Consider the following 23,728-nt stretch of genomic DNA (forward strand, 5'->3'; position numbering starts at 1 on the left):
TGTGCTGTGCTACAGGCGCGTCTTGAAGCCAACCCGAAATACTCACAGTCTCACCACAGAAGAGTGAAAGAGAGTAAGAACATATACGCTGTCAATATGACTTTCGTTACTTTATAGACAAGTTGTCAATATGCTGTGCATGGATTATTTATTGGTTATTCCAACAGCTCCCAGAAGCCAGCTTCTGATCCAGGATGAGGACGTCTGACAACTCCGCAGACTCTGCAGGGACCGGAGGAATGAGAAGAATGCGGATTCCAAACGGCGGCGTTTAGGCTTATTGTGTATATTGTAGGCTACAGCAGTGTGTGTATATAGTTTTCAATTCTTTATTATCAATATGGTTCTTATTACAAAGTAAGCTATGTACATTGTGTGGTGTGGCAATAAAAGCGCTTTAAAAAAAAAAAAGTTTTCTTTTTCATTCTCAATAGATTCACGTCATTCATGCCTGCATTAGCCTAGTCATAGTGCAGCTTATAAGAATGACGTGAATATATGAAGTACACAAACATCCCAGGAATATTAGTAATCATAATCACAATTATTAATCATAATTGCTGAATGATATGCCCATATGAAGTATGCATATATTAACCTTATTGGCCAATGGGCGGTCAGCTTTACAAGAGCTTTTTTATGTAATCACGTGCCTTTTTTGTCCAATACCAGCGAGGCCAGTGAGAGGTCCAGGCACTCTCACAGCGGGGTGCTAATCGCTGGGCCATTAGCACCCCGCTGTGAGAGCCCGCCGCGAGTTGGGTTCGTTTCCGACGATTTTGTCGCTCAACAAACTTAAAGTTTGTCTGCCTGCAAGCGCCCAGGTGCGTCCGAAAATTAGGCAAATTCGCAGAAGTTCACTGCCGTCCACAGTGACACAAATCCCTCTTTTCGTGCAGTGCATTATGATTCATGGAAAGCAATCTCTGATGTACCCAAGAATAAGAACCAAATCACTGGAAATGATCATGCCAGCTCCACCTTCAGCCAGCAGGATTCTGCATTGCACACTTCAGTGTCACACTGCCCTCTGCTGGTGTGGTTGCTGGAAAAGTGCACTTGGTTTCACATTACGTAAATGATTCGGTATTAAAGGCATGGTTGGTAATCCTGTTCAGAAACACATTTTGTAATACTGGGTGAAATGGTCCGTCTATCCTGAGAGAAATCTACACAAGATGTATTTAGAAAAAGGGACGAAAATAATCAGACCTCTGTGGCAGCTGCAGGACTGAGAAAAAGCTGACCAATCCGAGATCAGCGGGACGCTGATCTCGGATTGGTCGCCTACAAAAAACCAATCAGATGCCTCTGCTTTCTGCCTACGCCCACAGCCCTTTTACAGACAGCCGTTCCACTTCCTATTCGCCCCATTATAAAAAATTTGGCTGCAGTTCAGTTGATTTTCTCTGGGGGCGCTGGCGAGCGAGTGCAGAATGACCATTTTCCATAGGGCTGGCGCTAATAACTCAAAAAATCTCCCCGCTAGCGACTGAAACCTGAAAATATTACTGTGATTTCTGACAGCGGGATGTAGATTTATATCAAAAGTACAATAACCTGGGAGTTATATCTTTCTGTTTTCTTACAGGTCTGGCATTTGCGAGTCAATCTCCGCTAGCATTTTGCTAACGGAATCTGATGAACGCACGGCAGATTACGACCGGCTGCTTTACGGCACTCGTCCACTGTGCCAGAGTGCTAACCTGGTGCTGCTAACAACAACCAAAGCTAAACCAGAGGCTAGTCAGAGAGTATGTAAAAGGGATGTGCTGAAATCTGTAACTATTTGAGCTAACACCTCTCTGTTAGCTCAGCGCTAGGACTGACCATGCCGTAAAGTGATGCCACATGCCTGACGTCACTCGTGAGGCAATACTGACAATAAATGTGTATTTTAAAAAGATCTAGCGAGTCTAAAAAATCAAACCAAGTGCCGTTTGAAAGGATAATTTATCCTTCCTTTAGGAAAATGAAAATAAAAAAATATAAAAAATTCTATCCAAAGCAATGGCTGGATCTAATGTGGATTTCATAGTACCACCATAGAGTTCGGCGTGCTCTGCACTGCTTCGTTGGCGCCCCTAGAGTGCAGTACCACCCGGAAATAGCCGCCAGTTTTCCCTCTCCTCATATAGAGACTCTCTGCTACGCCCCCCTCTGCCGGCTCCCTGCTCCATGTGCGCATGCGGTTCCACCGGCTTTGGATGAAGCACTGACGGAATGGGGAGGGGGGGGTGGAGCTTAGAGGAGGGGACACTTTCGAATCTTGCTAGCTCTCTTGCTAGCTCTCTAGGATTACCTACCATAGCTTTAAATAAGACAATTACCATCACTCAATATTTTGAGCAAATTCATTTTCAGCAAATACTACCGGCTTAAGCTTTCACAGTCATCCCATAACAACTTGTCTGAATTCTAGTGGACAGTTGGAATGAAATGTACATGTGCAACCTGCTTCCTTTCATGATTTTTGTCTTGCAAAATATGAGATTTTAGAGGGATAGGACAATAACAGATCATGCAAGACATTACAGGACATAACAAGCATAACATTAAGTTTAGGACTTGATGTATTTTATTAATCTTCTATCCATGTATGTGAGGGAGTGATTGAGAGCTTGTGGTGAGCCAAGAATAAATAGGTGTGAAGGGATTTTACTTAATAATGATAACAAGGTGTCTAATCATTCTTATGTAATATGTTTTATTATAATGGGAAATAACAGCAGAAACAATCAGTAACAATAACAACGCTGATTAACATTTAATGATTTAGACATATTTCTCACTCTGGATAATAAACTGGAGTGGTCTGCCAACATAGACGCAGTGTACACGAGGGGCCAGAGCCGTCTCTTTTTCCTGAGACGCCTCAGGTCCTTCAATGTCTGCAGTGATATGATGTGCATGTTTTATCACACTATCATTGAGAGTGCACTGTTCTATGCTATTGTTTGCTGGGGGAGTTGCACTACTGACAAGAACTGTAGGCGCCTGGACAAACTGGTGAAAAAGACCAGGTTCTGTTGTAGGCAGAAGGCTGGACCCTCTCAGTGCTGTGGTGGAGCAACGAATGAGGAGGAAATTGTATTCTGTTATGGAGAATAATAAACATCCTCTCCACAGCATCCTGGCAGGACAGAGGAGCAGCTGCAGTGAGAGGCTCATCTCACTGCGCTGCAGCACTGAGAGGTTCAGAAGGTCCTTTGTTCCCACAGCCATAAGGCTTTATAACAGTGACTGCTGAGTTCTTCTCAAATTGATTGATTGATTTTTTTAAAAAAATTTAAAATTTAAAAAAAATTATTTTATTTTTATTTATTTATTTTAATTAATTAATTTATTTTAATTTTTGTTTATTTAGTCATTTATTATTATTATTAGTTAGTAGTAGTATTTTTACTAGAATTGGTATTATTATTGTTGTTGATAATATACAATCATTGTAAATATTTATAATTTTTTGAGCTACTTGACTAATTTGAATTTCCCCCATTGGGGGGATAAATAAAGTATTTTTCTATTTCTATTTCTATTCTATTCTTGATGGCATAACACAACAATATTTGTATCCTATTTAACTAGGATTTTTGCCTCGGTGACTGTCTGCCTAAAGTAAAGTTGTTTTCTGTATTCTAAGAATTAGTAACAGTTTGACCCTTTTACTTAAAGGAGAACTCCGGTATTTTCAACATTAAGCCTCTTTTCTGAGTCGTCTGCAATGTTTTAGAACCCCCCTCACTACTTTTTTGATGTTTACTGCTGTCTCCGGTATTTGCCTAATTTTGATTCTTCTGAACCTGCTTCAGAATGGCAAGTCATGTGCATGTCCTAAAAGGTCTGTAAAAGCACAATAAACGTCCGTTTTCAAAATCATCAACTCACCGGAGTGGTTACTGGTGTGCACTGGTAATCCATATCAAATTTCGTGGCGAAAAGTTGCTTCTGTCGTGTTTTATTTGACATTTTGTACTGGATGTTCGTTGATATTACTCCGCCACCGCTAAGAAAATAGTTCGAGCATGAACGAGCTGCCAAATTAAACACGACAGAAGCAACTTTTCGCCACGAAATTTGATATGGATTACCAGTGCACACCAGTAACCTCTCCGGTGAGTTGATGATTTTTAAAACGGACGTTTATGGTGCTTTTACGGACCTTTTTGGACATGCGCATGACTTGCCATTCTGAAGCAGGTTGAGAATCAAAATTAGGCAAATGCCGGAGACAGCAGTATAATTCAAAAAAGCGGTGAGGGGGGTTCTAAAACATTGCACACAACTCATAAAAGAGGCTTAATGTTGAAAATACCGCAGTTCTCCTTTAAGCAGGGTGACATCTTACATTTTGATGCTGGGGGAGGGCCCTCTGCATCATGAAGGACTCCACCCATCCCGCACACAGACTGTTTCATATGGAGGTAGATTTGTTTCTTTATTATTCAATCAAAAAAAAGGTTGCTTCAATCAAAAAATATATTTTCAATCAAAAAAACCCGTTTCAATCAAAGAAAAAAAGTGTTTGAATGCAAAAATATATTTGAGACTCAAAAAAATGCATTTGAACACTATTTTTTTTTGCTTGAAAATGTTTTTTTTGATAGAAGTGAAGGTTTTTTGTTTGAAGCAACTTTTTTGATTGAAGTATTGTTGTTTTGTGTTTGGGCCATATTATGGGTAGGACATTTGTGTCTTTATAATTCAATCAAAAAAGAAGTTGCTTCAAACAAACAAAAAATATTTTCAATAAAAAAATCACTTCAATCAAAAAATAAACCTTTTCAATCATAGAAAAAATGTTTTTGAATGCAAAAAAATATTTGAGACTCGAAAAATTGCACTTGAACACTTTTTTTTTGATTGAAAATGTTTTCTTTGATTGAAGTAATCTTTTTTGTGTTTGGACCATGTTATGGGTAGGACATTTGTGTCTTAATTATTCAATCCCAAAAAAGTTGCTTCAATCAAAAAAAAAACATTTTCAATCAAAAAAAAATATTTTCAATCAAAGAAAAAACTGTTTAAATGCAAAAAAAAAAAATCATTTGAAGTGTTTTTTTTTTTGATTGAACTTTCTTTTTTCTTTGAATGAAGTGAAAAAAGTTTTGAAGTCGTTTTTTTTTTTAATCATTTTGACACAAACGTACCGCAGTGGGCGGGTGCTTCCCCATTGGTCAGACATGTTTGAGTGACAAGTGTCTACACCAACGACGTCTTTCTGACAAGCAAGTCATGGTCGCCACTCGCCAGCGAGCCAGGAAGCAGTGGTCAGGCAGTGGTGGAGTTGTTGGTAAGTAGATAAAACCGTATTAAAATGATTGGTGTCACGTTATTAGCCTACTCTGTTTGATATTTCGATTAAACATACAGCTTGCTAACTTAGCTCACGTTGACTAATTTGTGTGATTGTGTTAGATATCTGACGCCTCATATTGTCAGGCAGGCTAGCAGGGTGCGCTAACGGCTAATTGAATTGTTTATTTCACTTAAGTAACGTTACAGAGGCTTGCTATGTGCTAGTGCTATATTGTGTTATAATACGTAACGTCATTAGTGGTCAAACAACAGTCCACAGGCCAACTGTTGCCCACAGCGCTGCCTGTTTAGCAGCAACAGGTCATGCAGAGCCTGAGTCTATCTTCTCACACAGCCCACAGGATTACAGCTATTTGACCGTCCCGCTCTCTCTCTCGCTCACGGGTAGTGGTCTCCCCACCATCACAGTCAAATGCTCGCAGACACAGAGGCAGATGCTGTTATTTTGAGAGCGGGGCTTACATATGCCGTCCCGTACGGAAAATAATGTTGCATACCACCGGTAACATGAATATATATTCCGTTGCTCGGTGTGCAAACTAGCTATGTCAGGCATTATTTATAAGTAGCCTAATGTCCCGCACAACTCCACATGGAAAACTGGCAGTTCAATGAAGTGATGCTTATTGTCTGACATAGTGTACAAGTAGTTACTAGCTTAAAGTATTGTGCCAATAATGATCCTTCTGGTAAATTTGGCATTCAGTTGAGACACAAAAGCTCTTAGTTTAATGAAAATCCTTGGAAAAGAAGACAAGATGGTTTGTTTAATTAGTATTCATTTATTTAGATTTCTAATATCATATAGTATTGTCCTGTCAACCCATTACAAGTCTTGCCTTATTCAGTGTTGATTTATTGACATGTTTATGTAAGATGCTTTATTAGAAGGTGTGTGAGTGAAAGTTGTCTGAAGTTGTATTTTTCTATTTTATTGCAATGCTGATTGATAATGGAGGACTCTGGTCCTGGCTTGGCCTAAGTTTTGGTGTCTCTAGGTGCTGTGCTCTGTAGGCATGACACATTAATTTCTTTATGTGATACTTTATTTTTTGCATCAAATTATTTGAAGTATTGATAAGCAGTATTGATATCGATACAGGTATTGCTGCACTCTCAATTATAACTGCTCAATAGTGTCGTATGGTTACTTTTATTATACAAGCCATCAATTTTGATGGCTTGTTAGTGTAACCGTTAAGCATAATGGCATTAATGCTATATATAGCGTACACTTAGCCAGATATTTTTTATTTTGTTTTGTTTTTTTTAAAGTAGCTAACTAGCTAAAGCCTTAAGTAGCTGAAATTAAGTTGTCTCGTGTCTCTGTCTGCAGCAACACACACACACACACACACACACACACACACACACACAACGATAGCTACCTACATTAACTGCAACATCTTTCCAGGCAGCAGATGGACTAATTGTTTTTCCTGTTGATCAAATTATGTTTTTTTAGGCCAAGAACTCCACTAAAACTTTTTGGAACAGGATTGCTTAATAAAGGTAAGAATGGATGGGTAGATTTTATTTATGGTTTTGCTCTTTTTATGTGTCTGGTAGTGATGCGCGGGCCGGCCCGAGCCCGACGGGACCCTCGGGCTAGCCCGCGGGCCGGGTGGGGTCGGGCCATTATTTTCTTAGAATCCACGGGTTGCGGTCGGGTCGGGTCAGATCACAGACATCATAATTACACCGTTAAAATCACACCTACGCACATCCGAGACAGCAGAATGCCAATCGACAGCGTCTGCACTTGTGTACTTGCTCTCTCTCCCCCTGCGCACAGCACCAATGCTGAACACCGCAGAATGCAAGCAAACAGGCAGCCTACTCACGTGAAGCTCTCTCTCTCTAAATTCATATGACATGCACAGAGCTTGGGTGTCTGATGTGGCAACGAAAAGTGGAATTACAACCATAATCGTCAGATGGATGTGCTGCGGTCAAGACTTTAGAGTAGCAACTGTATTGATGCAAGGGAAATTAAGGGTGAATGCGCGCAGCTTTTGGCAGCCTATGACATTACGCACCCCCTTGCGCGGCCGCAGACAGTTCATTTGTGTTTAATAGGCCTACATAAATAAATAGTTATTCATTTAATTTTTTTTTTTAAGCGGGTCGGGTGGGGTCGGGTTAAAAATCATTGTGTAATCTTTCGGGTCGGGCGGGCTGGGTTGGCTGCGTGATGGGTCGGGTTGGGGCGGGCCGTAAAAATCATCGGCCCGCGCAACACTAGTGTCTGGTGTATTGTAGGTCATAACCATTTTCACAACAGCCATCTTTTCTCCCTCCCATTTAGAAAGACCAATACTACACATCACCTCTTGTGCATGTCTTCATGGCAAGGCAAAGATTGAGACTTGAACTCACATGTCCCAGCTGAGAGACGTGTGCTACCACTGCACCACTGAATTGAAGAGCCCCTTACGTGTCAGGTTGATCTGTATCATCATGTGTACACAGCTGATCAGAGAGGGATTTTGTTTCGACCTACATATTGTTATGATTCTACTTACCGAAAACAGATAATTAAAAATCTTTATATAAAACAAATGTTCAGTAAAACCAGCTGTTTGTGCTGTCACCTTACGTTTATTCCCCTGCTGTATAATTACATATTTATATGGGAATTTTATATGAAACAATTTTACATTTTATATGAAACATATTCTGTTACATCATTGCAAGTTTTCCTCAAAATCACCATTTCCTGAAGATTATGTTTTAATGCTCTAATTATCATTTAATCATAATTTATGAATGTTTTTCTCATATGGACAGCTAGCAGCAGCAGGATCAGCAGCTTTGAGAGCTCCACAACACACATTCCATACATTATCTTTCTGATTTTATAGCAAATAAAATATGGTTTGGGGAAACATCACAATGTGGAAATGAAAGACCAACACTAGTTATCATTTTAGGGTTTAAAGATCCTTGGACGTATTCATTGTTGATCAAAAATGACCACTTCCAAATACTGTGCTATTATGAACAACAAAAATAAAACTACTAGCAATAACATAAACAATTTTTAAAAACATGTTTTCCAACTGCTTCACATTTCAAAAATTCACGTATAAATCAATTTAACAGACATGCAATAACATTTCATATTTAAAATGTATTTTCAAACTTATTATACAGGGTATATGCAGGAATGCAAAAGTTTATTTCAATACCTTTTATAAGACTTTTTATAGACCTCAAAATACTTTTAAGACCTCATTCGGTCGGTGGAGGAAGTGGTGTAGGACTTCTTTAACAGGAACAGGAAGCCGGGGAGGCAGAAGAGGACATTGATGAACTTGTGGAGGTGATCTGTAAGGTGGTGTAGTGATCCATCATGCAGCCCCAGGCGTGTTAGGGCTGCAGTGGGTTATACTGTTGCTCTTTATGCTGTTGAAAGGGGGAGGGGTCTAGCAGAACAAATAGTTTTATATGTTATAGTAATCAGGTTTTAGATTATTATATATAGGTTAAATTTTGGACATTGACAGAAAATACTTAAATGCCTGTAGTGTAACGTTTCATGGTGTATGTGAGTAACCATGTGTTAGTTACCTTCATTCAAAGCTGAGTGGTGTCTGTCCATTTACGCATGGGCTGTGGGTTTCAACATACAAAGGTTGGGTTGGTTTTTGGAACGCATTTAGAAAAATATGTTTAAAATTTATTTCTAGGAATTTGTAAAAAGTAAAGACATTTTCTTAGTGCCGCTTTTTAATCATAACATTGAAATGATTAGCTGTGTATTTGTATTGTTTCAAAACATGTTTGCTATAATCATTAAGCACTTAATAGTGTGGAGCGTCACTCACTCATTACAAATTGAAGAGCACGCAGGTATATATCCTGACCAAAGGATAAGGAGTCAGAGTTAGGATTCACTTCATGTTGCAGCAGAGCAAGATTCTCTGCAGACAGGGGGGATGGAATGTAAGGAACAACAATCCCATGGTCAGTGTCTTCAGATACCTCCTCCTGATGGTCTATGTGCTGCAGCTGCATGGCCCAACAAACAAATTAATGATAATAGACAAAGTGCTTAAGGGAAAAACTGCCATGCCAATCAAGTATTACATGCCCACCTCTGCATAATTTGGCTCAGGCACAGGTGCTTGGAGCATTCCAATGTTCCACATCTGTTGAGATGTAAGGTTTGCCTCTGTGCGGATCGGGTGGTTGTCCCAACTGTCTGTGAAATGCTGTAGATCTGACCGCAGACGAGGTACGAACACATATTGCACACAGAAGAGGTGGATCGCATTAGACAGATCAATGAAGCCCTCTTCTTCCAAGCTGTGTAGTGCGTTGTAGTACTTTGATGTTACAGAATTCCAAACATCTCTCCATAAGCGTTCCACCCTGAAAAAAGGCAGACAGACAATGGTTAGAATAAGAAACACTGGTGCTGTCTGTTCATAAGTAAATGGCATTTATGGCTTTTCAGTGGTGCAGCCACTTTAATGCCGGTGTGTGTGTGTCCGCCAGTTCACACCAGGAAATTTCAATCAGGAATGGAGAGTATAGGAGAGAGCAAGCTGAAATCTGTGCCAAGGTTTGTGACCACTGTTCAATGTAAAAGATGACTGCCAACTATAACCAGCACACCATGGAGCTTGTTGAAAGCAGCCATCTTGACAGAAGAGGGTAAACCAACATCCGGTCAGACTGACACATGATTGACACAAATTGATAATGTAATTAATGCTTCCTGTTAGTCACATTAATACAATACAAGTTTACCTTCAGTTCTCTCAAAGGAGCTGCTATAAAAAATGGTCTATTGTTGCTAAGCAGCAGAGCACTGCTTACTCCTCCACTCTGAGAAGGATTATCAAAAAAGCAGATGTCAAGTGTAGATGCGACAAGTTCATTTAATTACCTCTGGTTATGGACACTTTTGCCTGCAATAAAGCTTCCACGGCCTGTTCCTCGGACAGTAAACATGCACCTGGCTATGTCGACATTTTCCACCCCTTGATCAGCTCTCACTCTGAAAGAAAAGCAAATGCTTTTCCCCCCCATATATGACATAACTTCATAATGTACAGCAGCACGTCGTTCTTTTATTTCTCCTGCAATTTGAATATATACCTTGAGGGCCATCCATTTCTCTGAACACCCTCCATGAAGAAGCCAAAAGCAGTTGCTGCTTTGTTGTTAGCTGCTGCGTCATAATACAAAATCTATGAAAGAGGTAGACGCATACCATGTATGTTTTGGAGTTGTTCATAAGGGTAAATATGTTGTGAATGAATAGAAAATAAAATATCTACCTTCCTGGAAAATCCATCTATCCCTCCAAAGATGACGATGTTATACCTTTAAAAAATGCATTTGAAAAAATATATAATTCATTTATGTATTACATGTATGTAGAACTCCCACATCATACAACACAGTAAATTGGTCAACAAGCAACGTCATACAAACGTAAAATAAGTTCTGCCAGACAAGACATTAATTTACCTTATCAGTTTATGATTTGTATCAACATGGACGAGAGACAGGGGAGCAGGGACAGAGTAGCTTCGTCGAGCAATGCAACGAAGCTGGATCATCCTGGCAATGATACCTGCACCATCTACACGCTGCAAAGACAGCCTCACTCTTTTCCATTGAAGACGAAGGCCCATTGCTTGGAGACTTCCTTTGACCATTCTGTAGCCTGCATGCGGCATCCTTGCCTTAATAGCCCTGACTTTCTGGTCTAATTCTTCATCAGAAATTACAGAATAGCATGCCCTCACTGACATGTTGTGGTCCTTCATTCTTCTGTAAAGGGTTGACCGTGAAATGCCATGCATTTCTACTAAATGAACTAGAGGTAAAGAGGTATCCAGCAACGTCTGTAGTGTGTCACGACTCATTTGTAGTTCTGGCCGTCCTACATTCCCACTCCAACAAGTGGTGGCTACATCATTAAATAGTGGAGGAACAGGATTCTGTGACAGATGTGAACTGAGCACTACAGTCAACTGTTGCAGACCATCAGCCAGCTCTGCGGGAATATCCATGTATTGTGTGCCAGCTTGAATAAACTGCAACTCTTGAGTGCACACAAACAGGAGGTACTCAAAATCAATGGGTACTCTATTGATGACAGAAACCAACCTATCCCTTAACCTCAGTAAGAGCTGTTGTGCCATCGGATGCCTGCAAATTAAAATTTAGCATTATAAGAGGAGCAATTTTGAAATTCATGTATAAGTGTACTTGTATGAGATAGTCAGTGCATTACCTGCAATAGATAATGGGGAGCACAACCCCAAAATGGAGAATCAGCAGCAGAGGTGATGTGTAGTATTGGTCTTTCTAAATGGGAGGGAGAAAAGATGGCTGTTGTGAAAATGGTTATGACCTACAATACACCAGACACATAAAAAGAGCAAAACCATAAATAAAATCTACCCATCCATTCTTACCTTTATTAAGCAATCCTGTTCCAAAAAGTTTTAGTGGAGTTCTTGGCCTAAAAAAACATAATTTGATCAACAGGAAAAACAATTAGTCCATCTGCTGCCTGGAAAGATGTTGCAGTTAATGTAGGTAGCTATCGTTGTGTGTGTGTGTGTGTGTGTGTGTGTGTGTGTGTGTGTTGCTGCAGACAGAGACACGAGACAACTTAATTTCAGCTACTTAAGGCTTTAGCTAGTTAGCTACTTTAAAAAAAACAAAACAAAATAAAAAATATCTGGCTAAGTGTACGCTATATATAGCATTAATGCCATTATGCTTAACGGTTACACTAACAAGCCATCAAAATTGATGGCTTGTATAATAAAAGTAACCATACGACACTATTGAGCAGTTATAATTGAGAGTGCAGCAATACCTGTATCGATATCAATACTGCTTATCAATACTTCAAATAATTTGATGCAAAAAATAAAGTATCACATAAAGAAATTAATGTGTCATGCCTACAGAGCACAGCACCTAGAGACACCAAAACTTAGGCCAAGCCAGGACCAGAGTCCTCCATTATCAATCAGCATTGCAATAAAATAGAAAAATACAACTTCAGACAACTTTCACTCACACACCTTCTAATAAAGCATCTTACATAAACATGTCAATAAATCAACACTGAATAAGGCAAGACTTGTAATGGGTTGACAGGACAATACTATATGATATTAGAAATCTAAATAAATGAATACTAATTAAACAAACCATCTTGTCTTCTTTTCCAAGGATTTTCATTAAACTAAGAGCTTTTGTGTCTCAACTGAATGCCAAATTTACCAGAAGGATCATTATTGGCACAATACTTTAAGCTAGTAACTACTTGTACACTATGTCAGACAATAAGCATCACTTCATTGAACTGCCAGTTTTCCATGTGGAGTTGTGCGGGACATTAGGCTACTTATAAATAATGCCTGACATAGCTAGTTTGCACACCGAGCAACGGAATATATATTCATGTTACCGGTGGTATGCAACATTATTTTCCGTACGGGACGGCATATGTAAGCCCCGCTCTCAAAATAACAGCATCTGCCTCTGTGTCTGCGAGCATTTGACTGTGATGGTGGGGAGACCACTACCCGTGAGCGAGAGAGAGAGCGGGACGGTCAAATAGCTGTAATCCTGTGGGCTGTGTGAGAAGATAGACTCAGGCTCTGCATGACCTGTTGCTGCTAAACAGGCAGCGCTGTGGGCAACAGTTGGCCTGTGGACTGTTGTTTGACCACTAATGACGTTACGTATTATAACACAATATAGCACTAGCACATAGCAAGCCTCTGTAACGTTACTTAAGTGAAATAAACAATTCAATTAGCCGTTAGCGCACCCTGCTAGCCTGCCTGACAATATGAGGCGTCAGATATCTAACACAATCACACAAATTAGTCAACGTGAGCTAAGTTAGCAAGCTGTATGTTTAATCGAAATATCAAACAGAGTAGGCTAATAACGTGACACCAATCATTTTAATACGGTTTTATCTACTTACCAACAACTCCACCACTGCCTGACCACTGCTTCCTGGCTCGCTGGCGAGTGGCGACCATGACTTGCTTGTCAGAAAGACGTCGTTGGTGTAGACACTTGTCACTCAAACATGTCTGACCAATGGGGAAGCACCCGCCCACTGCGGTACGTTTGTGTCAAAATGATTAAAAAAAAAAACGACTTCAAAACTTTTTTCACTTCATTCAAAGAAAAAAGAAAGTTCAATCAAAAAAAAAAACACTTCAAATGATTTTTTTTTTTTGCATTTAAACAGTTTTTTCTTTGATTGAAAATATTTTTTTTTGATTGAAAATGTTTTTTTTTTGATTGAAGCAACTTTTTTGGGATTGAATAATTAAGACACAAATGTCCTACCCATAACATGGTCCAAACACAAAAAAGATTACTTCAATCAAAGAAAACATTTTCAATCAAAAAAAAAGTGTTCAAGTGCAATTTTTCGAGTCTCAAATATTTTTTTGCATTCAAAAACATTTTTTCTATGATTGAAAAGGTTTATTTTTTGATTGAAGTGATTTTTTTATTGAAAATATTTTTTGTTTGTTTGAAGCAACTTCTTTTTTGATTGAATTATAAAGACACAAATGTCCTACCCATAATATGGCCCAAACACAAAACAACAATACTTCAATCAAAAAAGTTGCTTCAAACAAAAAACCTTCACTTCTATCAAAAAAAACATTTTCAAGCAAAAAAAAATAGTGTTCAAATGCATTTTTTTGAGTCTCAAATATATTTTTGCATTCAAACACTTTTTTTCTTTGATTGAAACGGGTTTTTTTTATTGAAAATATATTTTTTGATTGAAGCAACCTTTTTTTTGATTGAATAATAAAGAAACAAATCTACCTCCATAGTTTCAGCCCCTCCCCTCAGGCAGGCAACTGAGGAGCATACAGAGCCAGACCACCAGGCTCAGAAACAGTTTCTTCCCTGAAGCTGTCAGACTGCTGAACTCGAGCCTTACTCAGTAGACTCCCACCCCTCTCTCATGTCATCCTGTCTCTCAATATTTCATTCATTCTCATAGGTGCAATCTCCTGCTCTCACGCGTGTACTAAACTGTTTATATTTTTGCTCTTGCTGTTTATTTCTTTTTTTTTCCTCTTGTGTTATACACTTGTTTATTAGGCTTCTTAACCCAGGACCTGAGTCCTAATTTCATACCATAAACATGTACATGTGAGGCGGTATGACAATAAACCTTCCTTGAATCCTTGAATATTTTTAAAGAGATGGAATCACTGCACTTTGTAACACGTGAGCTCAACCGACGACCACAGCATCGGTATTTACCACTGTGATGTATATTAAGATCGTTTACCGAGTAGCGTCGATTTGAACGGTAGCTAATAAATTCTCGACCATTCTTGTTGTTCTCCATCCCTCATGTCACATTATGAAGGTAACAGACTCCCTGTTTAAAAAAAAAAAAAGCCGACCCATTTGGCCCAGTAGTCAGAACAGCATCGAGGGCACAACACAGACAAATGAGATAACACACTTTTATTCTACCACACAGTGTCTGGGATATGTAAAGTAGTTTATAAACAGCGAACATATAGCAGAAGACTAAATAAAAGACAGAATAATTTGTTTAAAGGAAGATTCCACCATCTTCCTCATGCAGGAGGAATACATAGATAAAATCACCTTGAGCATCTCCACAGCAGAAGAGTGTAATCAACACTAAATTACGCGGAAAAAAAGTTCATAAATGAAGTCAGAGGAAATATCAGACAATATCAGACTCTTTACTTAGACATATACTTTAACGTGGCAAAATCTCAGCATGTACAAAAGGCTGACTCTGTGTGATTAGTCCATCTCTACTTCCTTTGTGGTCAGTTGTAGGTTGTTCTACTATATTAACTTTATTAACACATAAGGAAATTACGAAACATCCTTTTTATCCTTGGAATCACTGTGAAGGCCTTTCCAGGCAACTCAGTCATCAGGCAGTCACAACCACCAACTTCCCTTTTATGGAATATACGGTATGAGAAGGGGACTGAATGTTACTCAGAGCATACAGTGGCAATCAAAACAACAATAAGCATAGATAAATTACATTATGTTACATCAAGTGTTTTATTCCAATTATATACCAAATAGAGGAAAAGATTAATATCCATCACATAATCTTTTAGAGTCCACATTTGTCACTTTGTTACCTTTTTGTTACCAGATCTATTTTGTAAATTTGTTTTTATGTCCAAATTCTCTGCCTGTCCTTTTGATCCCATATACAAAGCTTAAAAGCAATCATCGGTAAAATAAAAAACTACCAAAACACGAGAGAGAGAAACCTTTCAAACCTTTTGTACTATTTATGTTTCTTTTCAAAGCAAATGCAGTGACATTTTTTTTTAATGGCAAATGTGTGATTGGCAGATTGCGGTGAATGGGCCGGAAGCGGCCTTCACCCTCTCACCCCCCCAGACTTCTGGTGCCACATTTTGGACGGAATACCCAGATAAGTGTATGTTTATTTGTCTTCTTGCTGAAGCAGCATGTACACGGTAAATTTTGAGAGAAAGACTCCAGCAAACAATTTGCAACTCCTGTTACAAAATCCAGGTTAGGTTCCAGGTTACAGCCCATCCTCATAGACTCAGTCATTTCTTTTTGCAGGGATAGTGGAAAGTGTAGAGCAAAGTGAACATGTCAAAATTCAACATTCCTAAACTTTGAGTCAGCTGCATTAACTAAAGCCAGGCTGTAACCTGGAACTTGTGCCTTTCGTGACTTAATTTACATCCTTGAACCAGTATTGATACTGAACTGTAGGGAGTGACAGAGAAAGGGTGTTTAACCCGGCTGTTTTTCATAGGAAGATCTCAGGCTTCCTCTTTTTCGGCACGCAATTTGTGCAAAGAGAGGAACAAACAACTCCAAACAACGAGGACTCATTTATGCCAGGACTGAACATGTTTGCATGAATGATGGCGACCTGAAATCTTGATATTTCCATATTGAAATTCAAACTTTACTGTGATCAGAATATATATGAACAGCACGGGCTTGATGGGGAGAGACAACAGAGAGCGAGCTGAAAAGCAAACCTGAGGACAGCAAGTAAGTTCAAATGGCATTATTCATAATGAATTCTGTGTTTATAACTCAATGTTAGTGTTAGTTTTTCTAACTATTCGCTGTCTTGTGTAGTACATCTAATACATAACAAACAACCAGGTCAGGATCGTATGCATATCAATATTTTTCGGGACCCCACACAGTCATGAGGGAGTGTGTGATGTTTTGATTACAATGAAATTGTTACTTTTTTTTTTATTTTTCAAATTCTGTCGAGGCCATGAATTTGAACAAATAATCGTGGAAGTCAATGTAGAAGGTACGGAAGAGTATTAGGGCCAGGCATAAGAAAAAATATTTATATTTTGCCTGTCGAGAATAAAGTCGACATGTCGAAAATAAAGTAATTAGATGATGGACCAGAGGAGTTGACTTTATTCTCGAAAATTTGACTTTATTCTCGACATTCCGACTTTATTCTCGACAGGCAAAATATTACTATTTTTTCTTATGCCTGGCCCTAATACTCTTCCGTAAGAAGGAAAAGGACGCATACAGTGACCGAATTAGTCAATCGATCATTAAATTTTTAACTGATTGAAATTGTATTTCAAAGTTTAACTGAAATAAAATAGAATCGAAATACTTGTAATTACATCATTTTACTACTATTTGCTCTAACATTTTTTTAAAGCCTCTCAACAGAAAATAATTTCAGTAGAAAAAAAAGGCACCTGCCTCAAGAGATGAACAAGTATTCTGTTATACAGTATGTCTTTGTAACTAGGTGCCTAATTTCCTCCCCTTTCTTTAGTTGTGCCTATGCTAAATGCCAAAGATAACACTGTTTGACAAATACGAAATACTACTTTTGCAAGGTCCCCGTCTTCCTCATTAGACTACTGCACAACCTTTGAGCACCAGCACCGGCGTTACAGTTTTTGCAATGTGTTTACTCTGACTTTGAACCGCCTTTTAAAAATGATGAAATGAAAAATGCTTTTTGGTCCCAGCACACTAAAATACAGTCCTCACTCTGTATCATTCTGCAGAGCAACAATGCAGTGGAGTCTGTTTCTGCTCGTTCTGACAGGTGAGTGGCCCTCTGTACCACCTCTACGGTGAATTAATGCTTTTGGAGGACTCACAGACAAAACACACTTAATTAGAACTAGTCTTTTTGTGTCTAACCTTCCGTAGCCCCTTGTCTTTGTCAAATATTTGCTCAGAAGTGCAACCAAAAAGTTCACAGATTCAGGTCGTCGCCTACAGTAATGCTGTCCAAGGAAGTTCCATTCTTCATTTGCAGGCGCATATTTGCTTTTTTTTAATATTATTATTATTTCCCCAGTCAGGGAACCTGATGGGCACAAAGAATTTTCCATATTTGCTGCCTTATATGCAGTGTTTAAAAATGTATTGTAACCTTGAATGTCACACAAAGCTAACAAAAAGAGGTGTATCAGGTGACAAGTTTAATCGAAGTTATATGATGTGAAATATTTGATTGCATCCATGTGTTTTCCAGCTTCATCACTGCAGCCTTTTTCTTTACTTTTAGGTCACTTCTCCTTTTTCACATGTCAAAACTATGTATACCACTATATAAGCAAGGAAAAGACCTGGAATGAAGCCCAGACGTTCTGCAGAGAGAAGTACTCAGACCTGGCCACAGTATTTAACATGAACGACGTGAGAAGACTCCGTGACTCTGCAAAGAGTCAAAGCAATGCCTGGATTGGGCTGTTGCAAAAAACAGGCAAAGAAAATATGAAGTGGCAGTGGTCTCTGCCAGGAGTACAATATCATGAAGATGAAACAAACTGGGGATACAAACAGTCAGAAAAAGAAAATCAGTACTGTGGGTACATAAAGAAGTCCGGCTACTGGCATGATACTAAGTGTAGTGAGATTCGCCGATTTATCTGTTACAATGGTGAGAATATGCAGCTATTAGTATATTTTGTACATTCTAATTGTTATTTTGGCTGATAGGTTATGTGGGTTAAATTGTTGATAAGCTAACTAGCCCGTATCTTGTCCCTTTAAAGAAGAAGCTGTGCAGTTATTAACTTTATAAAACTTACCTCCAGTAGAATGCATGCGCATACAAAGGGATGGAGAAACAATTCAGTTTATCCATTTATTATCATTCAAATAGTGTCAATTCACAAGCAAAGTAATCTCAAGGAACGTTTAAGACAATAGTCAGATAGAAAATTCAGCCCAAATCAATCCAAATTATTCAAAGTAATGTATTATTTATAATGTAATAACATGCAAAGTCATTAATAGTAGCCCAGCTTAGGAAACCGAAAGATTGCATAGCTTTGAGTCAATCTTCTGTGTTGAGTATGCACAAGATGAAGGTCAGCTGTGGAGGGAAAAAACTATCAGAAGGGGGTTGGGGGGCTTTGGGCAGGATAGGGACACTCAAGTCAATATATCTGCTGAGAAAAAAGAAAAAAGGGTAACACAAGTTAAAGTAAAGACAATGGCACGGCTAAAGGGACAGTTCAGGGTCACCCAAGCCAGCCCGATCTGTTGGTGCTTGGTGACTGAGAGCTTCATAGATGAGGAGAAGAATTTTTTTAATTATGTTATGCATTTTATTAGGAGCCAGTGAATATAAGGTAATATTGCTAAATAGAACCCCTGCTGCAGTATTTTGGATCAGCTTTTGGTACAGCTTATTTATAAAGGAACTGTTGTCCAGCTCCCAAGGGACAAAAGCATGGACTATTTTTTTCTGCATCACTCTGAGACAGGATCTTCCTAACTTTGTTTATATTAAAGAGGTTAAAGAAGAGGGTGGTGGTCAAAAGTAACAGGTTCCCGTCTTTCTCAGGCGATCAAGTTAAAAAAAAAACAACAACAGTATATTAGTATTTTCTGAATTTCGAAGCAGAAAATGAAGTCATCCCACTCTTTATGTCTTTAAGAAATGCTCATGGTCGAACTAATTGATTGGTTTACTCGTGGTTAACACCATTCCTTTGTTTGTGAGTTAAATATGCAGCTTGAGCACACAGCCCATTAGTGCACACATCCCTAACTCATGTTCCTTCCTCCCATCTTAGCTCTTCCCAACAGGATGTGAGAGAGGGAGATGAGAGGAAGATGCATGATGAGAGTGGAGCCAAAACTGACAAACAAGAAATCCTTGATTTTTTTCTTTGGTGTCCATTTAAAACAAAGTCCTACTGTTTATCACTCGTGGCTGTGCAACTCTTGATGAAAGACTTGCACGCTGGATAGATTTGTGTTTCCTCACAAGGAACAACTTTTTCTTGTCTCCTGGATGTGCTTTTGGGAATGTTATAAACTGCACAGGCGTATGATTGGTGTCACTTGTCTCAAGACAAATTTGTCTTTTCACTCTACAGAAAGGAATCAGTCTGCCAAATACTACTTGAGCAAGGAGTCCATGACTTGGCCACAGGCTCAAAACTACTGCAGAGAGCATTACACAGACCTCGTCAGTGGGCCCACTCAGTTAGAAGAGATAATAAAAGAAATTCGTCAGAATTCTGTTGTTAAAATTTGGATGATCGGCCTGTTCAGAAACAACTGGAGATGGTCAGATGGAAGCAGCTTCTCCTTCAGATATTGGGATGTTGACCATGTGGACACTGAGCCAAGTGGAAAGAAATGTGCTCTGACTATGCCGGATAAAAAAGGCAGATGGAAGAAGGCCGACTGTAGCGACAAAAATAGTTTTTTCTGCTATCACGGTGAGTTTTGCATAACTTAAAGACCAAGCTGTGTTTATCGTTTCATATGTTCATGTATGTTACATGATATTACATCGCTTTAAATAGGGGGTTCAAAGTTTTTTTTTTTTTTTTTTTTACACAAATAAATATTCAGAGATTTCTACTTTTTGCATCCGGTTTAAACACTTGCTGTGATTAGTAACCTGATTTTGAGTTTTATTCGTGTTATTCTGGTTGTGTTTTTTTTTTTAAATATTCCTCCGCACGGTATATGAACATTTGGATCTCATCAAAAGCTTTTGAAATCCACAATCCCAGCCCAAAATTCACAATACTGTGATTTCTTTTTTTTTTTCTTTTTCCTTCCACGACAGATAAAGTGGTCCTGATCAAAGAAAACAAAACCTGGGAAGAGGCCTTATATTTCTGTAGAAAGTACTACACCGACCTGGTCTCCATCACTAACCCTCACCAGCAGAGATGGGTCCAGGAGAGAGCCAGGAACGCCTCAACAGCTCTTGTTTGGCTGGGTCTACGTTACACCTGTACTCTGGATTTGTGGTTCTGGGTCAGTGACCAACTAGTCTGCTATGACAACTGGGCACCAAATGGAAGGTTTGAGGAATGTGACATGTCTGCAACCATAGACAGAGGAGGAAATCATGAGTGGTACAGTCAGCGAAAGAATGATAAGTTTAATTTTATCTGTGTTGTATGATGAGATTTGAATTACCCCCCCAACTCACTGTGGACTGATCTCATCTTCTTTGACTGAGTTTGTCTGATACCGCATATTTAATGCCCTCATATTCAACAAGCTTGCAGCGTGTTTGTTCTTTAAATTCAGTGAATGACAAATTATTAGGATTCAAATCGTAATGTGGCTTCACCGTTTGTTTTTTTTAAATTAATGGCCGTAAAAGGGTGGAATGCTCTCTCCGGGTCGGGAATGAGATCCTTCCCCAAGTGGAGGAGTTCAAGTATCTCGGGGTCTTGTTCATGAGTGAGGGACGAATGGAACAGGAGATTGACAGGCGGATCGGTGCGGCGTCTGCAGTGATGCGGGCTCTGCACCGGCCCGTCGTGGTGAAGAAGTAGCTGACCCAGAAGGCGAAGCTCTCGATTTACCAGTCAATCTATGTTCCTATCCTCATCTATGGTCACGAGCTGTGGGTAGTGACCGAAAGAACGAGATCGCGAATACAAGCGGCCGAAATGTGTTTCCTCCGCAGAGTTTCCTCCGCTGCTCCTCCGCATCGAGAGGAGTCAGATGAGGTGGCTCGGGCATCTAGTGAGAATGCCTCCTGGACGCCTCCCCGGTGAGGTGTTCCGGGCCCGTCCCACTGGGAGGAGGCCCCGGGGAAGACCCAGGACACGTTGGAGAGACTATGTTTCTCGGCTGGCCTGGGAACGCCTCGGGGTCCCCCCAGAAGAGCTGGAGGAAGTGGCCGGGGACAGGGACGTCTGGGTCTCTTTGCTCAAGCTGCTGCCCCCGCGACCCGATCCCCGGACCAGCGGAAGATGATGGATGGATAAATTAATGGTAACCCCGCAAACATTTTTTATTTCATGTCGTCTTGGCGACTTCCACCACTTTTCTGGACGGCTAAAATCAACAAACCGTGACATGCAGTCAGTGTCACTGACTTAGAGTGTTCGTCCTGTTTTTCTGAATAAAGTGAAGAGATGTGAGGCTTTTTAGTGGTTCTCATATTTTGCATATGATCAGCAGTACAGCAGAGCGTAGGGGGAAAAAAATAATGCATACATCACCTTATACTACTTTGCTGGACTCTGAGAAAACTGATGTATCATCTTTAAAACTATTTTTTTTAAGTTATACTTGTGATTTTGGTGACCGGGTGTGAACTCTCATATTTTAATCTCCTTTAATTGATTTGGTGTAAAACTAACTCTATAGTGGGCTTGTTAACACTTTTTAGAGTTGACATAAATGGAGATGCCGATGGAGTGAAGATGCCAATTTCATTATTGTCATGTCTGTTAGTTTTGGTAATGTTTTTAGTTCCTGTTGTGTTTATAGTTTTGCCATGATTTACAGTCTGGTCATGTTTTATGGTTTCTGTCATGTCTTAGTTTCTCTTGTTTTTTCCTTTTGTTTTTTTATAGTCATAGTCAAGTTTTGTTTTCTTCAAGTTTCTTCATAGTTTTAAGTTTTGTATTCCGCCTGTTGTTTGTTCTATAAATAAATCAAGTTTATTATTTGGAAAGTCTGCATTTGGGTCCTCCTTCTCCTCACCATAACCACCGTTTCTGACAATTATATTATTTCATTATATCATGTTATGTTAAGTTGATTATACATAAAATGTTTTTTTTTATATATACATTTGGTCTTGGGAAATGGCACCATTTACCAATCCCAAACATCAAAACTCCTGTCATGAGAACATGTTATGAAATGGATTCAAATAAAAAAAAAAGGCTTTTTAACTCATTATAGTGCAAGGTATCCTTTCCGATCACTTGCATGCTTTCAGTGGAACCCCCACATGCCATGGCAATAGAATAAAGTCACGTGACTTTCTGTAGCCCATCAGCAAGGGTCAGACGACTTCTTACGATAAGTGATGTCACAGGCGCTGACCAATCAGGAATGAGCCAGAAGCGGTCAAACGTTCTGCAACTGAAATATCAAAAGTAAAAAAATATATAATCTAATAGCTCCCAATAACAGTCGAGGGTTGACACTTTTAATTTTCAAGTATTTCAAAAGTGTATGAGGTATTGATATGGGATGTGTGCTGTTTGCATTGCAGCATCCTGCCTCACAAAGTAATGGAGGTAAAACCCTTTATGCTCTCAGTCATATATTCACCTATTAGTTACTGTAACCTTTGCAGGTGTTGAGCATTCAGCTACTCAATTACTCAATACTACCTTGTAAAAGGTTATTCAAAGCCATTTCAATTATGTGAAGGTATTCCTGAAGGCCTGGCTGTGAAATATGTGGTTAACACGCACAAGCACAATAAGAGCCGAAGCATACAGTCAAATATTCAACATTTCTTACTTGAACACACTTTACACACTGTTGCTATATCTCATTGGAGTTTGTATCTCTTAATAGTTATAAGTTAGACGTATTTTACAGCTGGAGAGCAGAAACTCTGTGCGTGACATTGATCTATGACAAATAAAGATTTGTTCGTTCAGATAGTTCATGCAAAGATCAAGATTTTTTGGTGTTAGATTCGATTCTTTTAGTTGGAAGCTCAAGAACGGACCGGAGTAATTCAAGTGAAAATGAAGTCTTTAATTGATGGCAACAAGTGAAGTATTTCAGCGCTGGTCTCGGTATGACAGAACTCTCGCAGGAATCCGTCAGACAGAGCCCCTTATTTCCGGTTACATTTTGTATATATGTCTCATAGTTTCACACGGTGGATCCCTTGTTGATCAAATGTGATTGGATATGAGTAGGCTCTTCGTACTAAGCCAAATAATGTCTCTGAGTAACCCAAATAATGTGTGTGTGTGCTTTTTGCACCTGGATCTCAGGGTTCCCTGTTCTGTCTGGGTCAGTCTCAGTTAAGGTCATGTCTCGTGTCTTTCCTGGAAAAGTACTGGGACCGTTTCACTTATAATGTCTATGAAATAAGCCAATTTTAACATTGGGGAGGAGGAGGATTTGCTTC

General features: G+C 39.3%; 1 protein-coding gene and 1 long non-coding RNA gene across 3 annotated transcripts; one reads left to right on the forward strand and one right to left on the reverse strand.

Moving 5' to 3' along the window:
• Positions 1 to 8,527: 8,527 nt before the first annotated feature.
• Positions 8,528 to 10,492, reverse strand: LOC142369276 (uncharacterized). Its single transcript, XR_012767563.1, has 5 exons — positions 10,217 to 10,492; positions 9,420 to 9,696; positions 9,150 to 9,333; positions 8,893 to 8,934; positions 8,528 to 8,747 (listed from the first exon to the last, which is right to left on the reverse strand). It is a non-coding gene; the product is annotated as an uncharacterized LOC142369276 (long non-coding RNA).
• A 5,841-nt stretch (positions 10,493 to 16,333) lies between these two features.
• Positions 16,334 to 22,394, forward strand: LOC142368774 (macrophage mannose receptor 1-like). Of its 2 annotated transcripts, none has more exons than XM_075450947.1 (5): positions 16,334 to 16,395; positions 17,406 to 17,446; positions 17,915 to 18,289; positions 19,740 to 20,087; positions 20,444 to 22,393. In XM_075450947.1, exons 2-5 carry the CDS (start codon positions 17,413 to 17,415, stop codon positions 20,785 to 20,787), a joined length of 1,101 nt encoding a protein of 366 aa, XP_075307062.1. In that variant the 5' UTR covers positions 16,334 to 16,395; positions 17,406 to 17,412; the 3' UTR covers positions 20,788 to 22,393. The 2 variants fall into 2 exon arrangements, with proteins under 2 accessions (XP_075307062.1, XP_075307063.1); XM_075450948.1 differs by having other exon boundaries at positions 16,365 to 16,395; positions 17,367 to 17,446; positions 20,444 to 22,394.
• The last annotated feature ends 1,334 nt before the right edge of the window (positions 22,395 to 23,728 follow it).

This window comes from Odontesthes bonariensis, chromosome 19, assembly GCF_027942865.1.
Source record: "Odontesthes bonariensis isolate fOdoBon6 chromosome 19, fOdoBon6.hap1, whole genome shotgun sequence".
Classification (NCBI taxonomy): domain Eukaryota; kingdom Metazoa; phylum Chordata; class Actinopteri; order Atheriniformes; family Atherinopsidae; genus Odontesthes; species Odontesthes bonariensis.